The following is an 11661-nucleotide window of genomic DNA, read 5'->3' as shown; positions in this document are numbered from 1 at the left end:
GCATATCCACTGGCAATCTCAGTCAGTACTTACGTACCTTACTACAGGAAGTCCTAGTAGTCCCACTCTAGGTTCCAAGCCTATCATCAACTCTACAATGCAAATACACATGCATCATTCCATAAGTTTTAAAAGCCTTAACTAAACTATTACATACTCCTAAATAATTTAAGGAGACCATATTTATACCTGCGTCCATCGTCAGCCCACTGATGGCGACTGCCTCAAAACTTAGGCACAGCTTCGATTCGCCGCTGGGATTGCTTCGCTACTTTCGGATTCCCAATAGGACGCCTAAAACTCCCTAGATCTGACTATAAAGGCTAAGAAACGAGAGAGAAGAGAGGAGAGGTGCGAGTTGGAATGAAGCCTCGGATCCCATATTTATAGACGCGGAACGAAACGTCCGTTCCTCCATCGTTGCGTCCGTTCGACGAACGTTGCGTCCGAACGTCACATCACGGTAGTAAGAAATGACATCATCTTGATTATGTCACGGATGAAATCAGCTGACACGAAAGTTGCGTCCGTTCCCCGGACGTTTCTTCCGTTCTAGGTCACTCTTCGGGCCATTTTTGAACATTTTAAATCCATTTCTAAAGTCCGTTAAACCAATAGAAATTTCCTTAATCATGTTTTACTAAATCTAAACATGATCACATGATTAATTACTCATTAATCATTAATTCTGGATACGGGCTACTACAGAACCTGATCCAAGAGGATTTGCTCTGCAATTACGGCTTCAGTGGGAAAGGATAGAGATCGAAGGGGACGTAGTTAGTAGCCCTATACCCGTACTACCTTTATATTTTGTGCTTACTCATTTATTGCATTATTATCTATCAGACGACTGAATTTGCTCTGCCATCATGCCGGTTAACTTCAGGGTTGCTTTTGAAAAATCTAAAAAGGAAAAAACCCGATGTTTCCTCATTTCAAGCCCAAGGACCCCGTGGAGGACTTCAAGGATCTTCCTGATGCCATACTCCGGGGGATGCTTCCTCAGACAGGGCTTCCAAATATGTCCTTTTTTCAGATCCAAATCCACGGGAGAGTTTGGGAATAATGCAAAATCTGAATTCTTGAGCTGACTTGAAATTCTGCAGGTCGTGCCCAACCTAGAGGCCGAACAAAATTTTGCCTTGGCCTTTATGCAGGTATGTTATTACTTTTCCAATTTCCTATTATGCACTCCAACTAATATTTATCCTTATGTATTATCACAGGCCTTAGCTTGGGGATGAGAGATCCCCAGCCGAGCTTTCAAAGCCCGGGAGGAACATAACATGAATCAGGAGGCATTTGTAGCTCTTATTTCTGAACTCACGCGAAAAAAACGTGAGATGAAGAGGGAACATGATGAGGAAATGGCCGGGATAAAGGCTTAGACTGAGTCATGCCGCACCACCTTGGAAACTGCCAACACCAAAATTGGTGAGCTGAAAGTGGAGAAGGTGGAGTTGGCCACCATAGTTCAGGGCCTAACCAAGAAAATTGAAACCTCTCAAGAGGTCGGATGGGATGAGAAGAAAAAAGAGTTCTTGGACTCTTCTGAGTTTGCTAACCTGGTGGCCGTCAAAGTAGCTACCTTCTTTGACGAGGGTTTCAAAGGATGCTTGGTTCAATTCCGAGCTAATGGTTATACAGAGGCCGAGCATCTCGCTAATTTTTTGAACTGTGTGAAGGCTTAAGAGGGCATTCTTGATGAGGACGAGGTGACCCAAAAAACTCTTAAAGAGCCCGGCCAGGGATAGACCACCGAGCAAACTAATGAGCCTACCCCTTAGAAATTTCCTTTGTATTTGTGGATAAAAAAACATGTTTCATTATGGACCCTGTGTGGGCGGCTTTTGTTATTTTATCCAGCTCGGGTTGCTACAATATTAAATTCTTGTGTTATCGGTATTCTCATAGCATGTTTTTACCATCATGAATACGAGCAAATGTCATGCTTGGAATTTTAACAAGTGTAGATTACTAAAGACCCGATCCACACATATCTGCACTGATTGCATGGGCTAGGGTTTTGTACCACTAAAGATTTTTAACGTTATTGTTGTGTTTGTGATTACCAGACCTGATTAGGGTCTTGAATACCACTGAAGTGGTTTTTGTGTCACTGAAGTGGCTTTGATACCAGTCCTGCCTGGATTTTGAATGCCACTGAAGTGGATTTTTGTGCCATTGAAGTGGGCATTGATACCAAATGCCATTGAAGTAGAGTTTGAGTGTCAGACATGACTGGTCTTTGATTACCACTAATGTGGATTTTTGAATGCCACTGAAGTGGACTTTTGTTACCAGCCCTGCCTGGGTTTTGAATACCACTGAAGTGGATTTGTGTGCCACTAAAGTGAACTTAATTTGAATGTAAGACCTGTCTGACTTTGATTATAATATTGAAATAAAAGTGAGTGCAAAAATTATAATATATTGACTCAATATGACAAGACTAACACTTGAAACAGAACTAGAAAACTGGCTCTTGACAAACTTAAAAGTGCTAACTCTTAAGACTGAAAAAAATTTAAATAGCACAAAAGGATGACGAAATAATTAAAAATACACCCAGTAAGTTTCATGACAAAAATGAACATGAACTGGGCTGCTAGGGATAGTATTTTTTTCAAGTGTTTGACATTCCATGGTATTTTCCCTTTCTTGCCTTGGGAATCCTCCAAGTAATAAGCGGCTACCCCGGCCTTTCCTATCACCTTGATCCTTCATACTTCGCATCCAGTTTTCCTCTTTCTCCTTGATGTTGGATTTTTCGCATGACCAAGTCTCCTTCCTCAAAGACCTTAGGGTGCACTCTTTTATTGTAAGCCTGAGTCATTCTTTTGCGATAAGATGCAAGCCTTATTGTTGCTCGGGCTCTACTTTCTTCTAATAAGCCGAGATCCATTGCCCGCAGTTCTTGATTGTTTACTCCATAGGCCATTATCCGAGCATTCTCTTGTTCGATTTCAAATAGAATGACAGCTTCAGTTCCATACACCATATGAAAAAGAGTTCATCCATCCCAGATCGGGCGGTAGTTCGGTAAGACCAGAGCATGGAAGGGAGCTCTTCTACCCATTTGCCTTTGGTTGTATCCAGTCGTATTTTAAGAGCTTGAACTATTGTTCTGTTGGTGATTTCCACTTGTCCATTCCCCTTCAGGTATGATACGGATGTAAAAACTTGCTCAATCTTCATCTCTTGACACCACGCTTGAACTTTAGCTCCACAGAACTGTCTCTCATTGTCAGACACCAACCTGCGTGGGATCCCAAATGGCACACTATATTTTTCCATAAAAGCTGAGGACTTCCTTCTCTGTGATTTTAGCTAGGGGATTGGCCTCAACCCATTTAGAAAAATAATCTTTTGCGACCAAAAAAAATTTCCTTTTCCCTGTACTGACAGGGAATGACCCTACTATATCCAACCCTGATTGATCAAAAGGGCAAGCGGCCACCATTGCTCTCATGTACTCCGCGGGTCGACATTGTAAGTTGGCGTGCCTTTGGCAATTATAGCATGAATTGACCAAATTTGATGAGTCTTTTCGCATCGTAGGCCAGAAGAAACCAGCTAGGAGAGCTTTTCGAGCTAGAAAATATTGCCTAGGTGACTTCCACAAGAACCTTCATGAATTTCCCATAATACATAATTCGCCTCCTCGGGACCCAAACACTTTAACAAGGGTTGGGAAAAGGATATTTTGAACAGAATTTGGTCGATCAAGACGAAACAAATGGCCCTTTTTTTAACTTCCTTAGCTTTCTTGTTATCACTCGGTAATTCCTTTTCGATCAGATATTTGTGTATATCATATCTCCAATCCTCTTCTGGTACTTGAGCTATCATATTATCAAGAGTTTCCAGTTGAGACACAAGCTCCTAACCTGAGACAATGGGATCAATCTGGTCACTCAGGGCACTGTCCAGACGGGTCAAGTGATCGGCTTTAATATTTTCAGCTCGAGGGATGAGCTCCATGTTCAACTCAATGAATCCTTCTTTGGTCTTGTCTAATGCTTTGGCGTATTTCATCATTTTTTTCATCTTTGATCTCAAACTTTCCATTGCTCTGTTGAATGGATAGTTGGGAATCGAAATATAGAATAGCTAGGGAAATACCCAAATTTTTTGTTGCTTTAAGTCCAAGTAATAATGCCTCATATTTTGCCTCATTATTAGAGGCTCGGAAGTCCAACCTAATGGAGAGATTGGTTTCTTCACCCCAAGGTGATATGATAACAATTCCAGCGCCACTTTTTGTTTGACATGACGACCCGTCTACAAAAATCCTCCATATATCTTCTTGATTTAACTGAACTGTCTCTGCTAAGAATTCGGTTAGGGCTTGAGCTTTTATAGCTGTTTGGAGTTCAAATTTAATATCGTATTCGCTCAACTCTGTAATCCACCTGACCAGTATTCTTGATGCATCCGGATTAGCTGCAATTTTTCCCAAAGCACTATTAGTGAGTACGGTGACGGCGTGTGAGAGGAAGTAAGGCCTTAATTTTTTTTTCCGTGATGACCAAAACTAAGGCAAGCTTTCCATGGGTTAAGTAATTGAGTTCGGCTCCCCTCAAGCAATGACTTACAAAAGTAAACAATCTGATGATTTGTCCCTTCTTTCCTGACCAAGAGTGAGCTGGCTGCTCGGGGAGTGACGATCAAATTGAGGAATAATTCTTCCACTTGAACAGGCTTGTTCAGCACAAGCAATTTCTTCTAATAATCCTTTAAATCCTGAAAAGATTTCTCACTTTCCTCATTCCATTCCAAATTTTTTGTCTTTCGTAATGCTTTAAAGAAATGGATGCTTTTGTCCGAAAATCTGCTTATAAACCGAGCTAGCGCTGTAATTTTTCTTGTTAACATTTGTACTTCCTGTATATTCCTGGGCGAACTCATAGAAATAATGGCTCGAACTTTCTCAGAAGTAACCTCAATTTCACTTCTTGTAACCATGTAACCAAGAAATTTTCCAGCCCGGACTCCGAAAGTGCATTTGCTAGGGTTTAACCTGAGTCAATAGTGCTTCAGAGTCCGAAAGATTTGAGTCATGTCGGTAATGAACTGGTCGGCAGTTCGGGTCTTGACCAGGATATCATCCACATAAATCTCGATGTTTTTTCCAATTTGCTGCTTGAATACTTTATCCATCAATCTTTGATATATAGCCCCGACATTTTATAACACAAACGGCATGACCACATAATAATAAGTTCTTGTGGAAGTAACAAAACTCACTTTGTCCTTGTGCATCTTTAATTTTTTTAAACTAAATATCCAAACATTCAACACAATAACATCAAATTTAAAATGAATTCATAATTATAGAAATAATAAGATATCACAAATTTTTTCTACTTATTATTATCAACAATTTTTTTACTTATTATTTTCCATGATTTTCTTATTTCTCAATAGAAACAAATTTGAGTGAGTTTTGGTTGAAGGGTGAATAAAATATTTTGTTAGTTTTTTATTGGCATTTTAATTTGAAGCCCCAAAAAAACCATTTTCGCCTGGGGGCGCCTAGGCTAGCCGACTAGCCCTTTTTCTATGCGATCAACCGCCTTTAGCGCCTAGGCGGTGGCCCGGTCTGATTTTTAAAACACTGGATATTTGTACAATTTTTAATGAAAGTTGTGAATTTTTTTTATAATAATTGCTATATATAGAATGTGCATGTGTGATATAAGTAAGTATAAATATTATTACTATTATATGAAATTTCGATATTGATACATAATATGTGTTTGATACATATACGATATCAGCTGGATTTTTCAATATCAAAATTTTAAAAAATTTTAAATATTAATATCAATATGATTTTTTTTTTATATTCTGATACGATATACCAAAACTTATCCGTAACCGCAACTCACCTTAGTTTGGATGGGTTAAGGATCTATAATTGGGCCAGCCTATCCTCAATCCGCCAAACGATCGAAGTGAGCCCGCCCCACTGCGCTGTGATTCTGCCCGTCTCACATCTTTAGCTATATGTTGGGCTTGGGTTTCATTTATAATGATCGAAATTAGGGGTGTCAATTCGGGTGAGTCGGATGGGTTCGGGTCGGGTTGAAGAAAATATTTTTAAAAAATTTCCCAACCTGAACCCGACTCAACCCAAAAATGATCAACTCGAACTCGAACCCTGCTAACCCGACAAAGCCAATCAACCCGAACCAACCCGATTTTTTCTACTTTTTTTATTTTTTTGAAAAATAATTAAATTAAATTTAAAAAACACAATAATAATAATATTTAATTTAAACACATAATATCAAAATCTAATCTTATATATAATTTAAATTTGAAAATCTAGTTGTAAAAAATTTAAATTATACTTATTACAATAAATAAAAAATTATTTTAAAATATCAAAATTGTACAAAATAAACATTAAATAACAAAAATCTATAATATCTATACACAATAAATTTTTTTCAAACATACAACGCATAAAAATGTAGCAAGTATTTTTTAATTTAATATAAAAATAATAATAAAAATTTCGGGTCACATCGGGTCAACCCGAATTCACCCGAATCCAATCCAACCCAAAACTTGATTAATTTTTTTTGGGTTAGCTTTCGGGTGAATTCGATTCGACCAAAACCCAAAAACATTCCAACCAAAGCCAAAATTTTTCGGGTCGGGTCAACTGCTTGGATTCAATTTTGACAACCGGATTGCAAGAACCCTAATTTCTCCGCCTTCGACTCCGTGTTGAATCCAGCTTCAAATTTTATCTTTGAGAGTTTGCGATCAAACTGGGAGATTGGAATTAATTAATAATGTTGGAATGAACCTGATTTCTCCACCAGCGAGTTAACAATTTCGTAGTCTCAAGAAGCTCCAGTATTCGATCAAGCCTGAGAATTTGCCGATTAATACTTGGAAATTGGAACCAGAGAATATGTGTTCAGACGAAAAACCTTTGGGGGGTTTCGATTGGGCGGAGCTTCCGGATGATCTGAAAGTTGAGATTTTGCGTCGGTTGCATAACAAGGCTCTTATGAGGCTCAAGTGCGTCTCAAAATCTTGGTACTTTTTTATTTCCTATGCTTGCGCTCCAATGATATCCCGTTCTGCCCCTTTTTTAGGCTTATTCTATACCCACAAAATCTGTAAATTTGGCCGGCTTTTTCTCGATTTTTTTCACACAGAAGAGTATTCGGGTGAGTTCCACCCCCGATATCGACCTGAATTGTCGGGAATCGTGAAATCGTATGGAGCATTTCTGCCTTTTGATCACACGCCAGCGGACATTCAATGTTACTGCAACGGGCTTTTTCTTTTGGCCCACGCAGGCTCAAATCCCACCCAGTATATTGTCTGCAATCCAACCACCTGTGAGTACATTGAACTTCCGGTCAATCCCCTTCACATATACGATCCCAGTGATGTTACCTCTTTGGCATTCGATCCCAGTGATTATCCGGTTTCCTTTAAGGTTCTTCGAAGGGCAGCCGATGTGTCACTCGTCCATCCTTTAAAGCTGGACGTTTTCACATTCGGCTCAGGGAATTGGACCACCCATGTTCTAGTTCTTGACCACATGCTTCTTGGGTTCAATTGGATCGATCATTCTGTTTATGTGAATGGGATTTTGTACGTGATATCTCTGGCCAAGTATCTACTAGGCATTAATCTCCATTTCACAAACAAAGCAAATATTACTTATCGGGCTATTGGGTTGCCTGATAAAGAAAAATTTGATGATTGTGGATCATTTGGGACATCCAGAGGGTATGTGGTTTATTCCAACAGTGACCAGTCTAAAATACTACTCTGGCGGTTAGAACACGGTGCTCACTGGATTCTCCAGCACAGAGTGAGCATCGATGAGATGGTGTCACAACTCCCACGCCGTAAGTTGATGCCCCTTCGACACAACAGGGGAGAGATCAAAGTTTACGGTTTTCATCCCAAGTCAGAAGTAATATTTGTAGGAACACCTCGCCTAGTACTCAACTATAATCCGAATACCAAGCAGGTTAAAACGTTCTTTCATTTAGTACCCGACCGGGAAATTGTTAATGGTCAATATAAAATGTACCCTTCCTCGTGCTGCCCGGTTATTCTGAATGGTGTTCTCTCTTCGTCCGGTAAGTTCTCCTAGCTTCTCTTTTACAGCATTGTGTGATTCATGTCATAATTTCTGTATACACGATTGAGGAGGTTTGCTTTTGTTGCAATAGTTTGAAGCCTACGAACTGTGAGGCATTTCTGGTAAACAGATGCTAGATATAAATAACATGTCATAACTTAGTTTGAAAGGACGTGTTGATATTTTTGTGTTTGTACATGTAACGTAGACTTCCATTATTTGAAGAACTTCAGGGCCTTTTTAAACAAAACGATTATGTAAGGCAAAAGATGATTCTCAGTCTTCAAATTAAGTTCCTTTACCAAAGCTTTGGAAGCAAAGTCTCACTGTTGCTGCTGTCAACAATCCCAATTCCCATGGCACACTTTTCTTCAAATAGTCCTTCCCCCTATCCCCTCCAAATATGACAACGTTATAGATATCTTCACCAAGCACTTGCTCCTCAAGTCCTCATCACCAACATCTTCTTTTAGATAACTAACATACCTTCTATTTTGACAACTATTCGATAGATGACTTGGTTTGTTGCAACGATTTTCTGAGTGTTAGATTGTTCCTAAGGGTCAGTATTGACTAGTCTTGGTTACTGATTTTGACCTTGAGTATTAGGTCGGACACAGGCTGAAGTTCCAATTCAATTTGGCGTTGCATTTTGGGTTGAATGGGTGTTGTCACCATGATGCTATGTGAAATCTGTGTTCTGACATGGGGTTACTTGAAAACAAATTGAGGCTTATTATATAGTTTGATGAATATGCTCTGATTATACCCAGGCTTTAAATTAAAACTGAGGACATTTGTTTATTAGAAAGCAGACAATCAGATAGGTTAGAGCCTAAATATGCGAAAACATTTCATTATCCGGCTTGTTTTCACAAGTTTTTATGCTAAAACAAGTTGTCATTAAGTTATAAATGAAAACTTGGATCCACTGTCCCAACACTTGATGCAAGCATAATAGGTGCCTTGATGCTTGACAGTGAACATTAAGGTTGGGGTTTCATGGTTAAGGTGTTGCACCACATCTAAGGAATTGCTCTCTGACTTGTGTCGAGGTGCAAGGACTTGACCTCGCTATGACTTGAGGTTAGAGTTCAGAGACGTGGTGCCCAATTATTGAGAAAGCTGCATGCATTAGTACAAGGACATGTTGGTTTTTTCTTATTAAGATTTGATCCATGGGTCAGCATGATCCTGCAATTTGCTCGAAATTTTAAAATCCCACTTTGCTTCTGTATCAGAAAGAGTTTTTATCGTGTAGGTAACAAAACTCATTCATCTCGTTTCCGATTGTACAAGTTTCTATACAGGTATGTATGTGTGCCTGCAGCTATGACTTTTGTTTTACATTTCGACAGTTGATTGTATCTCATGGCATATTCTGTCTGCCTATGTTTTATCAGGTACCCACCACGATGAGAAGGGCATGAGAACGCGAAGGTGCTAGAAGATGTTTTGAATGACGATCAAACAAAGGAGAAAGGCCAGCAGTGTCGAGGATTAATTCATCAAGTTATTTAACTAATTTCTAGTATTGTTTCAAGTTTATTCACATGTAGTCATGATTATGTTTATCTTGAGGATTTTACAGAGTTGTGTATTTATTAGAAGTTTTAATGTATCATTAATCTAGCTCAAAGCTTGGTTGTAAACTTGGAAAATGAATGATTTTTAATTTGATTCAACATGTATTTAAAATTCTAATTCGAGCTTGGTTGTAAACTATGAACAATGAATTCCATTGATTAAAGGATTACCAAAGGTGCAAGCAGAAGTGCTAAGATGTTTTGAAATAGCTTCTGGAAGTATTTGCAGCGAAGTATAATGAGTTGAGAAAGGAGACCATGCAAACCATTAAAAATCGACAATCTCAGAATATAAATAAATAAAGGTCTATGAGACCATGTAATATTATTATTATTAAGTTATAATTATTAAAAAAAAAAAAAAACTTAAGACACTTCAAGCAAAAGAAACAATAAGCTTAAGGAATATAAACATGCCACTCATTCACGAACAAAATAATACTTATTAATTTAGATTAAAAATCAGATCCTAAATAAATTAGCGTAAATATGAAATTGCATTATATAATATAACTTATTATTATTAATACTGTGTGAGTATGTCCAATTAAAAAAACAAAAGAAAAATAAAAACGGCCCATTTAAATGACCTCACAACCCATGAAAATAAAAACTCCAACCATGAATCCCATTAGAATTTGTACAAACATTCTGAAAATTTAGCGCGATCCCCAGAAAAATCAGCTGAGCCCATCCATCATGAGCGAAACCTCTTCTTCACCACCTTCGAACAGTGCTTCGTCTCCCTCCCACTCTCCTTCTTCAATGAACATGGAGGAAAGATGCAGCGCTTTAATCCATGGCTTAAACTCAATGTAAGTACGTATGTAGTGTGTGACCAGATTTTGTCCAAACTCGTTGTAAGGATTTAATCGCATTGTTCTGTTAGGAAATATGTAGTGACTCTTACTCGGATCACCTACTAAACAGAACTTAGGCATGCAATTAACTTAATAAACAGGATATCAGAATAAACTGCGGAAACATTACAAATACTACAATCTCAAGACAAGGAATCTGTAATAATCCAAATAGATTATACAACCAAATTTGAAAGCTGTATCAACCCAATAACAATAGAAATAAAACCTAGACGAAGCTCCAGCTGACCAACCACTGCCTAGCCTCTCTTGGAACCACCGCCTCGTCCAATCGCAAATATGTCCCATGGAATAGGGTGTCCAGAAACACAGAGTACGAGACGTGAGCATAAAATGCTCAGCACGACAGTATGAGTATACATGCATGCAAAATGAACTCCCTATAACTCGAGGTCAAATATCAGATAACAGAGACAGACCAGGCCCTAGTATGTAGCACGCTGTGCCGTCGCTGCAGGAGGTGGCTCCCATACCAAAATACCAGTGGATACGCCGGACCCAAATCGATGGAAGTCCATCCACTAACAGGATAGGGTACAACCCTACTAATAGACATCTCGAAGGAGATAGCTCAATATGCAAATGTATGCAGCATAAATCAATGACATTTAAATCATGCAGTCACATAATACATGCATACTCAGTCAGGATATCTCGAACAGTACTTTCGTACCTCAAATACTAGGCAAGCTCTAACCGGCTCTAGTCCACGCCTACAGTCCGCACTACACTTCCAAATGATACTACTATCATTAAAGTGCTCTAAAAGCCTTAACTAGGCTAATGTATACTCCTAAATATTTTTAGGAAGCAAAAGCTATACCTCCGTCCGTCGTTAGCTCTTTTTTTGTCGATCACCTCAAAACTAGGCCACAGCTCCGCTACGACGCCTGGATTGCTATGCCACTTCCGGATTCCCTATGGGACGCCTAGAATTCCCTAGATCTGAGTTAAAAGGCTAAGGAATCGAGAGAGAAGAGGTGATTTCGGTGTGAAAAAATGGCTCTCGGAACCCCTATTTATAGACCACGAACGTTGCGAACGATCTAGGAACGTTGCGAACGTT

General features: G+C 39.0%; 2 protein-coding genes across 2 annotated transcripts; one reads left to right on the top strand and one right to left on the bottom strand.

Moving 5' to 3' along the window:
* Positions 1-2713: 2713 nt before the first annotated feature.
* LOC140888449 (uncharacterized) lies at positions 2714-4074 on the bottom strand. Its single transcript, XM_073296133.1, has 4 exons — positions 3894-4074; positions 3435-3597; positions 3087-3262; positions 2714-2985 (listed from the first exon to the last, which is right to left on the bottom strand). Exons 1-4 carry the CDS (start codon positions 4072-4074, stop codon positions 2714-2716), a joined length of 792 nt encoding a protein of 263 aa, XP_073152234.1.
* Positions 4075-6680: 2606 nt separating this feature from the next.
* Positions 6681-9834, top strand: LOC140890482 (F-box protein At3g26010-like). Its single transcript, XM_073298315.1, has 3 exons — positions 6681-8126; positions 9390-9438; positions 9532-9834. Exons 1-3 carry the CDS (start codon positions 6935-6937, stop codon positions 9545-9547), a joined length of 1257 nt encoding a protein of 418 aa, XP_073154416.1. The 5' UTR covers positions 6681-6934; the 3' UTR covers positions 9548-9834.
* The last annotated feature ends 1827 nt before the right edge of the window (positions 9835-11661 follow it).

The sequence above is a fragment of the Henckelia pumila genome, chromosome 3 (assembly GCF_033568475.1).
Source record: "Henckelia pumila isolate YLH828 chromosome 3, ASM3356847v2, whole genome shotgun sequence".
Lineage (NCBI taxonomy): Eukaryota > Viridiplantae > Streptophyta > Magnoliopsida > Lamiales > Gesneriaceae > Henckelia > Henckelia pumila.
The sequence above is the reverse complement of the archived record's forward strand: the minus strand, read 5'-3'. Positions and strand labels throughout refer to the sequence as shown.

Coding starts and splice junctions, on each gene's coding strand:
- LOC140888449 (XM_073296133.1), bottom strand. CDS start 4,074: ATGGAAAGTTTGAGATCAAAGATGAAAAAAATGATGAAATACGCCAAA. Junction 3,263..3,434: donor TGCCCTTTTGATCAATCAGG/GTTGGATATAGT, acceptor GATCCCACGCAG/GTTGGTGTCTGACAATGAGA. Junction 2,986..3,086: donor ACGACTGGATACAACCAAAG/GCAAATGGGTAG, acceptor ATGGAACTGAAG/CTGTCATTCTATTTGAAATC.
- LOC140890482 (XM_073298315.1), top strand. CDS start 6,935: ATGTGTTCAGACGAAAAACCTTTGGGGGGTTTCGATTGGGCGGAGCTT. Junction 8,127..9,389: donor TGGTGTTCTCTCTTCGTCCG/GTAAGTTCTCCT, acceptor TTTATCGTGTAG/GTAACAAAACTCATTCATCT.